General features: G+C 42.5%; 2 protein-coding genes across 2 annotated transcripts; both read left to right on the top strand.

Annotated features, from left to right (window-relative positions):
* Positions 1-3,244: 3,244 nt before the first annotated feature.
* Positions 3,245-6,343, top strand: si:ch73-248e21.7 (uncharacterized). Its single transcript, XM_021626063.3, has 2 exons — positions 3,245-3,639; positions 4,235-6,343. Exon 2 carries the CDS (start codon positions 4,794-4,796, stop codon positions 6,114-6,116), a length of 1,323 nt encoding a protein of 440 aa, XP_021481738.1. The 5' UTR covers positions 3,245-3,639; positions 4,235-4,793; the 3' UTR covers positions 6,117-6,343.
* Positions 6,344-7,614: 1,271 nt separating this feature from the next.
* tspan4b (tetraspanin 4b) lies at positions 7,615-15,804 on the top strand. Its single transcript, XM_021626080.3, has 8 exons — positions 7,615-7,813; positions 8,697-8,766; positions 10,455-10,646; positions 10,809-10,883; positions 11,190-11,285; positions 13,516-13,629; positions 14,037-14,120; positions 15,018-15,804. Exons 2-8 carry the CDS (start codon positions 8,698-8,700, stop codon positions 15,084-15,086), a joined length of 699 nt encoding a protein of 232 aa, XP_021481755.1. The 5' UTR covers positions 7,615-7,813; position 8,697; the 3' UTR covers positions 15,087-15,804.
* Positions 15,805-15,958: the final 154 nt, after the last annotated feature.

Here is a 15,958-nt window from a genome sequence, read left to right as displayed (position 1 = left end):
CAATTTAGCTTAATTTATCTGACTGACACGTTTTCATGCGTACTGTATTCCAGATAATAGTATAGTTAAGGTCTTATTATAGATAAGCTGTTTAAATACAATTTGATTTGATTTGAAAGGTGTATGTCACATTCACGTGTTTAGCAGATGTTATTGCAGGTGTAGCGAAATGCTTGTGTTTCTAGTTCCAATAGTGCAGTAATATCTAACAAGTAATATCCACAATCTAAAGTAAAGGAATGGAATTAAGAATATATAAATATTTGGACGAGCAATGTCAGAGCGGCATAGACTAAGATACAGTAGAATATGATAGAATATAGTATTTACATATGAGATGAGTAATACAAAATATGTAAACATTATTAAAGTGACCAGTGCGGGGGGTGGAGGGATGCTCCCGTGCTCCCTCTGCTGTTTCCTGAAGTCTGCAATCAGCTCATTGGTTCTGCTGACGTTACGTGAGAGGTTATTTTCCTGGCACCACACTCCCAGGGCCTTCACTTCTTCCCTGTAGGTTGTCTCGTAATTGTTGGTAATCAGGCCTACTACTGATCTGCAAACTTGATGATTGAGTTGGAGGAGTGCGTGGCCACTCAGGGCCTCGAGCTTAATGATGAGCTTGGAGGGTACTATGGTGTTGAATGCTGAGCTATGTCAATGAACAGCATTCTCACATAGGTACTGTATTCCTCTTGTCCAGATGGGATAGGGCAGTGTGCAGTGTGATGGTGATTGTACAGTCTGTGGACCTATTGGGGCGGTAAGCAAATTGAAGTGGGTCTAGGGTGTCAGGTAAGGTAGAGGTGATATGATCCTTGACTAGTCTCTCAAATCACTTCATGATAACAGAAGTGGGGGCGATAGTCATTTAGTTCAGTTACCTTTGCTTTCTTGGGTAGACGAACAATAGTGGACATCTTGAAGTATGTGGGGACAACTGACTGGGATAGGGAGAGATTGACTGTCCGTAAACCCTCCAGCCAGCTGGTCTGCGTATGGTCTGATGACACGGCTAGGGATGCCGTCTGGGCCGGCAGCCTTGTGAGGGTTAACACACTTAAATGTCTTACTCACGTCGGCCACGGAGAAGGAGAGTCCACAGTCCTTGGTAGCGGGCCACGTCGGTGGCACTGTGTTATCCTCAAAGCGGGCGAAGAAGGTGTTTAGCTTGTCTGGAAGCAAGACGTCCGCGACATGGCTAGTTTCCCCTTTGTAGTTCGTGATTGAAGCGTGAAGCCGTTGACTCCACTTTGTCTCTATACTGATGTTTTGCCTGTATGATTGCCTTACGGAAGGAACTGAATGCCTTCAACTGGAATATGTGTATTCCACATTTAACACAACCCCTCTGAATCAGAGAGGTGCGGGGGCTGCCTAAATCGACATCCACGTCTTCGGCGCCGGTGAAGGAATAACTACACTGTTTGTATTCAGCCATATTCCCAATCACCTTGCATGGTTATACGCGATGGTTCGCGCTTTCAGTTTTGGGGTAATGCGGTTTCTGGTTATGGTAGGTTTTAATAGTCACAGTGGGTACAACATCTCCTATACACTTCCTGATAATCCCAGTCCCCGTATCAGTGTATTTATTAGTCTATGTTGTTCTCGGAGGCTACCTGGAACATATCCCAGATTCTGATTGGTCAGACCAGCGTTGAATAGTCCTTAGCACGGGTACTTCCTCTTTGAATTTCTGCCTATAGGAAGGGAGGAGCAAAATGGAATCATGATCAGATTTGCCAAAGGGAGTACAGGGGAGGGCCTTGTAGGCATCCCAGAAGTTGGAGGTCGAGTACTACAGGCAATGTTTTGATAGAACTTCGGTAACGTAAAATCCCCAGCTACAATAAATGTGGGCTTAGCATATGTGGTTTCCAGTTTGCATAAAGTCCAGTGAAGTTCTTTGAGGGCCGTCATGGTGTCGGCTTGAGGGGGAATATACAGGGCTGTGACTATAACCAAAGAGAATTCTGTTGGAAGGTAATACGGTTGGCATTTTATTGTGAGGTATTCTAAGTTGGGTAAAAAAAAGGGACTTGAGTTCCTGTATGTTATCACAATCACACCATGAGTAATTAATCATGAAACATACAACCCCGCCCTTCTTCTTCCCGGAGAGATATTTATTCTTGTCTGCGCAATGAACTGAGAACCCAACTAACTGAACGGACTCCGAGAGAGCCATGAGTATGTTACAATCCCTAATGTCTCTCTGGAAGGAAATCCTTGCCCTGAGCTCGTCAACTTTATAATCCAGAGACTGAATATTAGCGAGTAATATACTCAGAATCGGTGGGTGCGCCTCCTGAGTCGAACTAAAAGTCAGCTCCGAGTATCTCTTTTCCGCCGGCAGAGTTTTGGAACAGCCGCTTAGATCAGAGGAGGATCCGATTCGGGAAAGTCTTATTCCTGATCATATTGCTGATATTGCTGGGGAGTTATCACCACTCTGATGTCCAAAAGTTCATCCCAGCTGTATGTAATAACACAAAACATTTATTGGGCTAATCATTTAAGAAATAACACAAAAAATATATATATATTATAGTTTCCTAAGAAATTGAAGCACGACAGCCCTATCCGTCTATCCACCGCTTACGATTATCCCTGCATAAACAGAATATTCCTAAATTTACCCATGATACTATGCGGAACTGAGCCTGTACAAATCATGTAAAACAACAGTGAACGGAATAAGATGTTTACATGCCACATTATCCAGTCTACGATCAGCATATCCCAGGCATCTTAACTGGGATTCTCATAACGGGGATACAAGTTGATTCGGGTTGTTGTAAACAGGAATACTTGAGTATCCCAAATAATAACGGAATATTGGTGTGCATGTGAACATGGTGACTGGAATCGACTATAAGCCTACCTCAAAATTGATAATGGATCGGGCCATTTGATCAATAATGTATAGCTGTAAATACAGTAGAAAATCTACCCCTCTAGAATGTAATACCGGACCAGCTGAAGTTTGACATATAATGTCCCAAGATGTGAAAATAACATGGACTGACATAATAAAATGGCATTTTCATCATACTCTCTCTACTTTGAATTCTCACGTTTTGACAACTTACGCCCTTTGACTGCCAGCTCCCCAATACACACACACGCACACACACACACGCACACACAAACACAAACCCATGCACACCGTCAAGCACACACACATCCAAGTAGGCCTGTGTGTAGGCGTGCAAACATACCCTGGCTCAAACATTTCAACACACACACACAGATTCTTCGTAGGACCAACTTCTCCTTTTTCCTCAAGAAAATAAGCACATGACACAGTAAACCAAATGAAGCTGCTCTTAAGTTACTTGGCATCTCCCCACCTATCCACCTCTCTCTCTTTAGTAGTTAACAAAACTGTTTTACGGAGAATGTGATACTCTGACGGGAAGAGATAGAGAGAACCAACTAGAGAGAATAAGGGAGGGGTGAGAGAAAGGAGGGAGTGAACAGAAGGGAGGGACGGAGGAAGAGAGCGAGAGAAAGGTGCTTCATACAAGTACTAGTGCAGGGGACGTCATCCACACAGTACACGAGTTAAAGCCTGATGCCTTTATGGTGGATTGATCATTTCAAACCCAACCGTTCTCTCCAAGCAACATGTGGGTAAGTAAGATTGAAAGTCTCGTGGCACACATTGATATATGTCTGATCTAAACAGACACTGATCTGGATAATAATCGACAGAATATGACTTTGTGACTCTGTGAGGAGGCAAGAAAAAGGAGGGAAAGAGATGTTTCAAAAACGCAATCGGAGGAACTTTCATAGGCTTGTGTTACATTTACTGACATGCTGTTGTACTAATGTATCTCTTCATAATTCCTTTAAAATACATTTTTCAATTTCTTTAAATATGTTTTTTTTATTTATTTTATTTATTTATTTTATCATAGTTTTTTATTTATTTATCATTTTTAAGACAGGCCTACTTGCTTTTAGTCACTAATTTACAAACCAAATTAAAATGGATGGTGACATCACGGACAAGAATAAACAACAAGAAGTGGTGTTGGTAACTTCCTTAATTTTGTAGGCGTGTACTGAGCAAGCATTCTAAATCTACAGCGGTCCAGACAGTGGATGCTGTGAGGAGGTAAATGTATTTATACAGTACATGTAGGAATGTACACATAAAATAACCTCTCCATTCCTTCTTCCATTTCTTCCTTTACCCTTCAATCTATCCTTTTCTCTATAGGTCTCGTGACTTTTTTGGTTCACCGTTGCTGCAATCTCTCACGCTGCACCTGAAATAGACAGCTGAAAAGTAAAGTGAAGTGCAGGGGGAGGAGAAAACGGAAGAGCGAGAGAGGAAGAGAAGGGTTGTGTCTTTCCGGCCTATTTGCACACAAGTACACCCTAGTTAACCACAAGCCCAGCAACCAGGAGAGACAGCAAGAGAACAAAAGTTTGACTACGTAAATGCACTTCAAATGCTTAACACTCAGTCAAACCTTAGATTATTAACAAGAGCAAGGCCTGAAAGAAAGGGAAAATTCGAGAGCAGTGAAGATCAAAGCCTGACACAACCCTAGTCAAACCAAGAACCTCAGTAGCTGATGACGGATACTGCTTTTCTTTTCTAGAATGTGAATTTTTCTCCTCTAGACTTGTAAAACAAACCTGTAATACCTTTGAAGCCACAAGGCTGTCACTGACGCACCTCAGAGAGAGGAAGACAAACATAATCTGAGAGAGGTCAGCAAAACCCTTTAGTGACTGTTGACCTCCGTGACCCCTCTCAGTTCTTGCCCAGTATGGAGTGGGTACGACTGATGCTCGGGGCTATGCTCCTCTCCCTCCCTCTGCCCAGTCTCCCTGCCCAAGATAATGTCCCCATCACCGTACCTGAATATGGCATGGCAGCACCTACTACTGAGGACGGCACGATGGCAGCCTCTTCACCCGAGGCCACCACCAAGACAACGACTGCTCCTGTGGTCGTCACTACAGCACAGCCTGTCACTGAAATCACCCCGGTAACTTCTGTTCCAGTACTTATCATAGATAACATCACTATAGTACTAACAGACCCTGAGATCACAACCGTTCAGGAGCCCACCTCTGATGCACCAACTACTACTTCAGAGGCTGAGACGATGACACCATCCCCTGTGATCACTGAAGGGCCTGTAGATACGACCACTCCACCTGGCCCTAAATCCACCCTCTCCCAAGACGTCCTGACTACCACCTCTTATCTCCCAACCACATCCCAGGACCACCTGACTTCTGTTATCCCAGTCGGGCCCCTCCACACCACCCCTCATCTGACGAAGGACTCCTTTACTACACCTGAACCTATCCACACTGCCTCAGAGAGTACTGCCAGCCACACAGAGGGACTTACCCAAGCACCCGCCTCCCCATCGGTCAACAGCGCTCCCAGACATTTCACAACCCCCGCTATGACCTCCACCTACACAGATCATGACTCTATGGTGGGCAGGGTCAAGCGAAGTCCGCTCAGCTTGTTCTGGATCATCATCGCCATTCTCCTGGTCTGTGTTATATTCCCGGGCATGGTCTACTGCATATATCTGGGCGTCAGACGAAAGAGGCAGTGCCGCACCGAGTACTTTGGGTCCGGCGTCCGGAACGGGAAGAGTTCCAAGTGGAAGAAAGGAGCAGAGGAAGATGCCTGGGCGGGGCCAGTGAAGCTAGGGGGCGGGGACAGGGAGGAGGGTGAGGGCGTGGAGGAGGGAGGGAGCCCAGAGGACAACAAGAGAGAGGGGGCTGGAACAGATGTTGTGCTGAGCACATTCATAGCCAACGAGACCGAGGGAGAGAGGGGTGGGCCCGATGGGGCAGTTGGAGTGGCTGGGAGCAAGGAGGCGGAGAAATGGGAGGAGAAGGAGCCTCTGTTGTACATTGATGAGGGAGTGGAGGAGGTGCTGGAGAAAATGGCTCCTCCTTCACTTTCAAAATCTGACTCTGAGAAAAAGACAGGAGGGGGCAACAGAGAGGGGGAAAGTGAAAAGGAGATAGAGAGGGGAGAAGGGAATGGAAAGAAAGAAAATGAGAGTGAAAGAGGTGAGCAGAATGGAGGAGCGGCATTCTGTCTAACGACTGCAGTTTAAAAATAGAACAGTTTTCCATGAAAAAAAAGTTTTTCTAGATGATAATTGTAAAGGTTTCTAATATTTTTTGTACTACTGAAAAGGCCTTTAACATTGTATTGATCTGTGATTGTGTGCTCTATCAACAAAACGAATGGTTGTGTGTATAGCCATATGTTTTACCAGTTGTATTTTGTATGGTGTTATTTCTTAACCGTTTTCAGTTTAATAAAGTTTTAGAATGTGGAGAGAATGTGCTAGAATGAAGTTGTTGAACTTGACAGAATCTGAATACTTTTTGCTTAATCATTTGCTGTCCGCAAATGCACTTTATTTCTGGAACTGCTGGACTCAATAGCACTCAATTCATAGGGAGGAATCTTGACTTCCACTGAAGTTGAATATTCACTTAATCATGCATTGATGTCAATGGGAGACTAAGTGAACATTTGACTTCAGTAGAAGTTAGGATTTGTCTCATAGTTAGGCTTTGATTTTATGTGTTGCCGATTATGGCCACTAGGTGGTGTCTTTCCCTATCTTTATGATCAGAGAACAGTTCAATTATGTAACCTGCAGTAAAGAGCTGGTGTGGTGGTGACGCACAGGCCTTCCGTTCTATTGGTCTGTTTTTGCACAGTTGCATCTGTTGCAAACATCTAGCAGAAAAACAACAGGTACCTCAAGCAGAGATCAAACACAGTTTTTCAGGCAAACAACTAAATCAAGGAAAACGCTCTGCTGTGATCACACATGAAACCTAGATATAACAACAACCACTTTTACTAAGATTGATCACTGTAAAGGCAATGTCCTTGGTAGGACATGTTACGTAAGTAAGCCAAAATGTTCTATTTTATCCTGGTCAAAACTCCACTACACCCCTCAACCTCCCTCAACCATTTGTTCAGGAAGGGGAGGAAGTGTGTGTGTGTGTTGGGGGGAGGGGGGTGCATACAACAGAATCAGAGGAAAAGGAAGAGAGAAAAAAATCTGCTACTATGGCAAATGAATGCCTTAAATGTCTCTCTGCTGAATAGGATAATCTGACAGAGAATGTTTGTTTGGAGAGGGAGAATGAGTGTGAGAGGAAGGGAGGGCGAGAGAGAGATGTTGTGAGTAAGGGGATGGGGGTGAGGAGGAAGATGCGATGGAGGAGGGATGGCAAAAATAATGAAGGGAGGGGGGAGCAAGAGAGAGAAAGAGAGAGAAGAGAGAGCGGCAACAACACAGTCACATCTGGAAGTTATTGAGAAGAGAAAGAGAGAGAACTGCATTGTAATAGAAAAGAGGGAGAAAGGATAGGGATGTAGGGATGTAGGGATAGATGTAGGGATAGACTTATTAGATGTATCAACTGAGTTAAAGATTTAAGGGAGGACAGTTTATCTAAAGGTTGACAAGAATTCTACAGTGGACAGAGAGAAAGGAATTGAGGAAAAGAAAGAGCGAGCGCCAGAAACTGGAATTCTATCCTAAGAACAATCCATACCGAGAGGGGAGGACGACAAAGAGGGGAAACTCAAATGTAGCTTTTTAATCTGGAGGACCGTTTAAAACAGAACAAAGGGGACTGAATCCAAACATATGTCATTGAGTTGAAATAAAATCAACTCAACAAAGAAGAAGAGCCAAGAGAACAAAAGAGGATTCCCTAGCCTGGAATTTTTCTACTTATTTGTTTGTATATCAAGCCTGTGGAGCCAACCGTCAGACAGGTACAGTAGGCTTAATTAAAACGCACACACACACACACACACACACACACACACACGTTAAAGGTCTCTGCCATGGCAGGTATGCCTTGACTGTGTATGCATGAATCCTAGTATATTGATTTATGACAATTTGGTTGTCTAAGGCTGTGAATCATTTATATTTCATATAATTTACAGCAGAACTTAAGCCAAAGTAGTTGTCTTCTTCTTCTGTAAGTCTGCCTCCATTTATGTCCATTCTAAGTGGTGAACAAGTAAAAACGCATAAAATACTTTGGCATTGTTCACACTACCAACATCAATGTCATTTTTGCTTGACCAAGAATTTTCTTCCCCATTTTCAAAGACCGCCGCCACTTATTGTACATCTATAAACAAACGAAGCACTCCTCTATTTCATTCTGTTCTAAGTATTTTTTTAAAGTCTATTCTACCACACTATTCTGCACTCTAGCATCAGCATGCCTTTAGAATGAGCTTCACTTCCAGTCGTATTATGAGTCATGTTTATCCTGTCTGTGGCTGGTCATGGTAACCTTCCACGACCGCCCTACATGAGTTCAATTAGCAAGCACGCACACAATTAGCAGTACAGCAGGAGAAGGGAGGTTCCTTCCTGTGCTCTGACAAACTGACTTCCTGTGTGTGGAACACACACACACACAACTAACCACAGACACACCATATAAATACCTTAACAACAAAACTAACCACAATACACAAAACCATCTGCCGCCACAATCACACCTCGAATGTGCTGTATGCCCAAGGTATACTTGAGTAGAGTTAAGTAGATTTCTCAAGTCTTGTCGTGAACTTGTTATAACCCAATTAGCTTGAACTTGATATTAGTATATAGAATACTTTGTTCTCTCTCTGTCAGGATGTCAGCCTCTCGGAGGTGCCTGTGCTGCGTGAAATACCTCATGTTCGTCTTCAACCTCATCTTCTGGGTCAGTACCTTCACATCTCTGTCCTTTGGTATGCCTCAGTTTTTAAAAGGCACAATCTGTTTGATTTTCTGCTGTCCAATAGTCATTTAAATAAATGACATACAGTACGCTATACCCATTGTTTTAATCTTGAAGAATATAGATTACCAAACAAAGCGGGAGGGTCCAGACTGTTTGATATCACAGATGGAGCGTTTAAGCTCCGATTCCAGTTCTGATCTGTTTCTGGTCTTTGTCTAGTCCTGTTTGTGTGGTTCTTCTAGCTCTCTTCTTGTCCTGTTCTGGCTCAGTTCTGATCTGTTTCTGGTCTTTGTCTAGTCCTGTTTGTGTGGTTCTTCTAGCTCTCTTCTTGTCCTGTTCTGGCTCAGTTCTGATCTGTTTCTGGTCTTTGTCTAGTCCTGTTTGTGTGGTTCTATTACGGTGTTCTTCTAGCTCTCTTCTTGTCCTGTTCTGGCTCAGTTCTGATCTGTTTCTGGTCTTTGTCTAGTCCTGTTTGTGTGGTTCTATTACGGTGTTCTTCTAGCTCTCTTCTTGTCCTGTTCTGGCTCAGTTCTGATCTGTTTCTGGTCTTTGTCTAGTCCTGTTTGTGTGGTTCTATTACGGTGTTCTTCTAGCTCTCTTCTTGTCCTGTTCTGGCTCAGTTCTGATCTGTTTCTGGTCTTTGTCTAGTCCTGTTTGTGTGGTTCTATTACGGTGTTCTTCTAGCTCTCTTCTTGTCCTGTTCTGGCTCAGTTCTGATCTGTTTCTGGTCTTTGTCTAGTCCTGTTTGTGTGGTTCTATTACGGTGTTCTTCTAGCTCTCTTCTTGTCCTGTTCTGGCTCAGTTCTGATCTGTTTCTGGTCTTTGTCTAGTCCTGTTTGTGTGGTTCTATTACGGTGTTCTTCTAGCTCTCTTCTTGTCCTGTTCTGGCTCAGTTCTGATCTGTTCTGGCCTGTTCCATTCTACATACTTACATACCATAAGAGATTGTAAATTCTGGTCTTAAACCAGTCTGATTCCAATCTGGCCTTGTTCTAGTTTTGTTGTGGTCCTGTTTCTATTATGTTCAAGTTTGGTCTATTTATTTGTCTCCCAAATCAATATATTTGTGATCCCAGATTAATGTGAACATGACCTTAGGCTGGGGAACAAGTTCACCATGCACCACGTGTAATGTACAGTATTGGCTAGCAACACTAGGATGTGAATACAAACTCTGAACTAGATATCATAAAGTGTGGGCTATGGAGTTTGTTTTTTTTTTTTAAGAGAAAAATGGTCATGATAAAGCCTCTGGTTGGCGGCACCAAGACATAAAATGACACTCCAATAACTCTGGAAATATGTTAGTTGGTAGGAACATATGGAAACACGCTCAACAGTAAGACTCCTGCCAGATCTCTACTTATGTAGGTCAAGCAGACAGCATTGATGATTTTGCTCTGTTTTAGCTATTAAAATGCTCAACTTATAACACAAGGTAGCCTTGTCCCATCTGTAAGTGCTTTTACACATGTAAACACATACAGATCTGGGATCAGTCACAAAAGGCAGGGTGAGTCCCAATGCAAAAACTTGCTTTCTTTCCCATGTCCTATCTTCTAACTATAGAGGCAACTACTTCTGACAGTTCACCTAGGAATAAACTACCACTTTACGTTTTGAGATTCACCGTAAGTCACCTTTTGTGTCTCCTGTCTCCTCTGTAGCTGGGAGGGTGTGGCCTGTTTGGAGTGGGAGTGTGGCTATCATTCACCCAGTCCGAGTTCTCCTCCCTCCCGCTGTCTTTTCCCTCACTCTCCGCAGCAAACCTACTTCTGGTCGCTGGAGGCGTCACCATGGTGACAGGCTTCCTGGGTTGCCTTGGTGCCCTGAAGGAGCAGCGCTGCCTGCTGATGACGGTGAGTCCCCATGACATCACAAAACATGGGTCCACCTCAACCATGTTAAATACCTTTACAAGTCAATTTACCACAACACACAAAACCACACACACTCACAGGTCCAAAGGATTAAATATCTAACCCATCTCTCTCTTTCTCTCTCTCCTTCCCTCCCCACAGTTCTTTGTAATCCTTTTGCTCCTGGTCTTGACAGAGGTGACTCTAACCCTGGTCCTCCATATCTTTCACAAAGAGGTGAGTCCAGTCTACCATCCATCTACAATCCTCCTGGCCACTCATAAGGATCCAGTTTCACCCACTAATGTTGAACAACCCCAAATGAGGGTCCTTAGTAAAGTTTTACCACTATATTACCACTAAATTAACAACCAGTGTTTAAAATAAAAATGATATACTGATACAGAAGACAGAGGTGGTACAGACTACATTATAGAAGCCTTCTGTAAATCTACATTATCCCCTATATCTGTCTCATATTCTGCAAGTATATCAAAGCCCACACTTCATCTTCATCTCTCTCTCTCTCTCTCTCTCTCACAGCTGGACACGAAAGCGCAGAATGAGTTAAAGGAGGGGATGAAGGGTTACTTGACAGACGAAGGACTGAAGAAGTCATGGGACAATGTGCAGAAAATGGTAGAGGAGGATGGGGGGTTAGGGGAAACCCACCAATCTCTAGTCTGTTACCTTATATGGTGCTTGTGTCTGTTCAGTGTGGATTTAGTGATAAATCACTTAAAACTGACTGACGATGATAGTAAGGACTTTCTGATCATACAAAACATTAACAACACCTGCTCGTTCCATGACATAGACTGACCATGGGAATCAAAGGGGAGGAGACAGATTAAAGGAAGATTTTTAAGCCTTTGTATGTGTGCCATTCAGAGGAGGAATGAGGCAAGAAAATATTTAAGTGCCTTTGAACGGGGTATGGTAGTAGTTGCCAGGCGCACCGGTTTGTATCAAGAACTGCAATGCTGCTGGGGTTTTCCACACTCAAAAGTTTCCCATATGTATCAAGATTGGTCTTCCAGCCAATTTGACACAACTGTGGGAAGTTTTGGAGTCAACATGGGCCAGCATCCCGGTGAAATGCTTTCAAGACCTGGGGGGGGGGGGGGGGGGGGGGGGGGTGCAACTCAAAATTAGGAAGGTGTTCAATTGATTTGGGGATGTAGGAGGTGGAACTGCATTTACAGCTGTCAAATCCACAAGCAGCCTATGCGGTAGGCTATTGCGTATACTGCCATGGGATGCACTGAGTCGCTTTAGAATGATATAAATCCTTATTTCGTTAAATGATTTTCAATTTGTGTCATTATTTCTCATTTTGTGCCCTGCATGCCTGTTCTGTAATCCGGCCCTGTCCCCTCTCCCATTTCAGGAAAAAGCTGAATGATGGGCTGGAGAAAGTAACCACTCTCAAATTCATAGAGCCATGGATGCCAGAAGGGTATCCTACAAAGCAAGTTAGATCTACTCAGAGTTTTCTAAAGCTAAACAGCTTCAGTTAGCTTCACATTCCAGCTCAGGCTTCATCCATATTACCGCAGTGGATATTGCTTGGCCGGCTGTAGCTAACTCTAGCAAGCTTGTAACTGCGCGTGCATGTCGCACATGGCTAGCCGAACACCAGACTTTTCATTAAGACAATGCTGAAATGTCAATCCATGGGCGAGTCAGTGCCACATTTTCAATTGTGCCGAAACCAAAACGAAAGAAAAGTTATCTTGCAAATTCAGCAGTGTGAAATAGGCTTTTAGAAATGCAGTTATTGTATTACTTATCGTTAATGCAGTCGTTGGTGTGCTTATCAACTCCATTTCCCCCCCACTCCTATCAATAGTTATTAAGTCATACAAAAGTGTTACATTGCGTGAAGTCGCATTCTGTCATTACATTGCGTTCTGTCATTACTAAATGTGCAATTTGATATTTTAACCAAAACATTTTACACACAAAAACTTTTGATTAATAAAATATTTAACCAGTCGACTTCCTCAAATGAAAGGGGACGATGCAATCTTTGCCATAGGGAGGGATCTGGTCCTCAACTTGCGGCTCAGTCATTTAATTCAGGGTAAATGGAGTTAGCCGTGAGTTCTGAAGAATTCGTTGCCATAGACATTTGCCTGGCTAAAAGATGAGCCACGTTCGTATGACCGGTAATAGCTAGTTGAACTCAACGTTGACCTAAGCTGCCCCCTAACTCCTTCAACCTGCTTCGTAGTATAACCCTCGGAACTGACCATCCATGGTTTTACTTTGTTTATAAACATTGGAGTAAAACAAGCTTATATTTTGGGTGGTTCAAAACAGATTGTGGTAAGACAGTTGCACTAAGCTCATGAAGGCCTTTATAAGTTATATTCTTCAAGAATCAATGGCTACATATCATTGATATATATATATATCTCAATATATATATATATATATATATATATATATATCCAAATATGGATGTAGCAATTGCAGATTGACCCTTTAAAGGGCCCTTACTTAACCAGAGTCAGCATGCTATTTGTAGCTGTTCCAGTAGACTTCCAGCCATTGCGCAAACATTAGTTAGCATTGGCTCACGAAGATACCTTCCTTCATACTGGACAGAGACATAAAAATAGCATCCATGAGTTCATCTGACTCTGCGTAAGTAGAAAAAGGGCCAACATCTGGCACTATCTCTTTAAATCTCCTTGATTGGCTAGAAATGTACATCCATGTGCATCAGTGAGTCTGAAGGGCTGTGCAGTTGCTGATCCCGGGACACATTTTTAGAGGCACATTTTCAGACAAACTAACTAAGGATCTGACAGAGTCAGAGACCAACAGAGATAATAACAAATATGCAATATTTGTTTCTTAGTTCAAGTGCTGCGGCGTCACCAACAAAACAGATTGGTACCTCGTGGTCAATGGAACGCTCCCCTTTTCCTGCTGCTCCGGTGGGATGGACCAATGTGTTGAAGAATGGATCGAGGTCAGACCACTTCTTAAATGTAGGGGGGGGGGGGGGGTCAGGGGAGTCAAGATTCAACAGGCTGCGCACAAGACATTTCCCAGCTGGCTACATGTCTTGCTAACAGAGTCCAGATCTGCATGTGTGCTCACACTTACAAGAGTGTAAAGAATGACATGACTGTGACAATACAATACAATTTATTTTCTCAACTGCATTCTTTCAACACCCAATTCTCATCAACATATTGCTCTGCTTCTCTCCAACATCTGTCCTCCACTCTTCTCCCCCCCCCCCCCCCCCCTCCCTACCCAACCCCCATCTCCCTCTCTGTCCCCCACCCTCCCCTACTTCTCCTTTGCCCTTTTCTCTTTCCCATTTCCCTCTCCTCCTTCTCTCTTCCTGCATTTTCCTCTTCCCTCGCTCAGCCATGTTATCAGAAGGCCAGACAGTGGCTCCTGGACAACATCCCCTCTGTCCTGGTGTTTGGAGTCTGCATTGGTATTGTCCAGGTAATTACAACATATTAATAAATCAATCAATTAATCACAATCAATAAGCCAGGGTTGTAATTCCACCAAGCAGGATCATTGTTAGTCAACTAAATTTGATAAACAGCCAGATAAAACTTCACTTGCATGTTTATAAAGAAAACTTGAATCTTGCAGTAGTGGAAAACATACTCAAGTGTCATACTTGAGTAAAAGTAAAGATACCTTAACAGAAAATAACTCACGTAAAAGTTACCCAGTAAAATACTACTTGAGTAAAAGTGTCTGGTTTTAATTCTACTTAAGTGCAGTGGGAGAAAAGGTACTAAATTGTCACACTTGAGTAAAAGTACAAAGTAAAAGTAAATGCTATACATTCAATTCCTTATTAAGCAAACTAGACAGCACTATTCTCGTATTATTTTTAATTACGGACAGAAAGAGGCACACTCCAACATAATTTACACAGTAGTTGTGTTTTGGGAGTCCGCCAAATCAGAGACAGTAGGGATGACAAAGCCTTATATTCATAGGTGCCATAATTCTGTCCTGCATGAGCATTCTAAATGTAACACGTATTTTTATGTCAGGGAAAATGTATGAGTAAAAACATGCATTTAGGAATGTGGTGGAGTGAAAGTAAAAGTTGTCAAAAATGTATAGTAAAGTACAGATATCCCAAAAAACTACAAAAGTATTTTTTTACTTAAAAGTACTTTACACCACTGGAATCTGGGTTATTGAGAATGAGTGTTGTAACATATCTAAAATTGATTAACTAAGAAATATGAGCTACAAATATTAAATAAAAAATTGAATAATTTATGAAACTTATCTGGCAAACAATTCACTTAATCCAGTTTTGTGAAATATAGGTCACCATTTGTATAACTCAAATACATTCTCTTGTCGTTTCAGATCCTGGCCCTGATTTTCTCCCTGCTGATGTACTGCCAGATCCTCCGTGCTGAGAAGTACCTGGACTGATCTGGGACTGGTCCGTGAAGGACAAGAGGCTGAATGAGAGACTCCCTAGCTGGCACAGAGTTCATGTAACGTTCCCTTAAGGTTTTCCTTCGGTTATTTGAAAAATAACTTCCCCACAACGATGTGGGAACTAAAAAGTGTTAGCTGGGTCCTGAATGTGAGATAACAGCTGCTTGGAATGGTTTTTCAGAACATTAAATCCAGATCATCCGTGTGTTCAATTCTGTTAAGTTTGAAGTAAATGTATTTTAAATGAGCACACACATTTGAAGGGTTGTTTTCATCTGGATTGATTGTTCTTAGAACACTGCATTAAAAACCATGGGGCACATTCCAGGTCATCTTCATTGCAGTCATGTTGCTCAGATCAACGCCTGGAGAAGTGTAATGAAATTGTCTTTTAGAGATCTGATCTGCACAACACGACAGCAATACAGCCATGTAGTTATCCTGTATAAGGAATAAGATTATTAGTAACTATTGGGGACTACATGCTGCTTGTTACTTTTACTATTAGGCGATACAAATTATATTGTTTAGTTGTGGAAATGTAAAGTGCTTGCTCTGATGCCCATGGACAAGCAGTGGGATTTGCCCCAAAGAAACAGTTACAGTATTCTGTTCAACTGCAGCATCTTTTAACCAGAAGTCGAAACTATATGTTTAAAAGTGAGCCTTATCAAAAGCAAATAAAAATGTAAATCCATTGTAATTTGTATATGCTTGTGAAGTGGTATTTGTTTTGTTAACTTGCACATTTTGTAAAATACACTTAACCAAATGGATGAATCTCTGATTATGAATGTGGTAATAGTTTAAACAACTTGTTTTCCATATGAGGTGTTGTCGGTATGAATTCACTTCTCTTATAT

The sequence above is a fragment of the Oncorhynchus mykiss genome, chromosome 12 (assembly GCF_057628025.1).
Source record: "Oncorhynchus mykiss isolate SJ-2025 chromosome 12, ASM5762802v1, whole genome shotgun sequence".
Lineage (NCBI taxonomy): Eukaryota > Metazoa > Chordata > Actinopteri > Salmoniformes > Salmonidae > Oncorhynchus > Oncorhynchus mykiss.
This window is presented reverse-complemented; position numbering and strand designations above follow the sequence as displayed.

Bases quoted from the DNA above. Each gene is read 5' to 3' on its own strand.
- si:ch73-248e21.7 (XM_021626063.3), top strand. From the start codon at position 4,794: ATGGAGTGGGTACGACTGATGCTCGGGGCTATGCTCCTCTCCCTCCCT.
- tspan4b (XM_021626080.3), top strand. From the start codon at position 8,698: ATGTCAGCCTCTCGGAGGTGCCTGTGCTGCGTGAAATACCTCATGTTC. The intron at 11,286-13,515 runs GTAGAGGAGGAT...TTTGTTTCTTAG, and splicing joins GGGACAATGTGCAGAAAATG to TTCAAGTGCTGCGGCGTCAC. The intron at 14,121-15,017 runs GTAATTACAACA...TTGTCGTTTCAG, and splicing joins TCTGCATTGGTATTGTCCAG to ATCCTGGCCCTGATTTTCTC.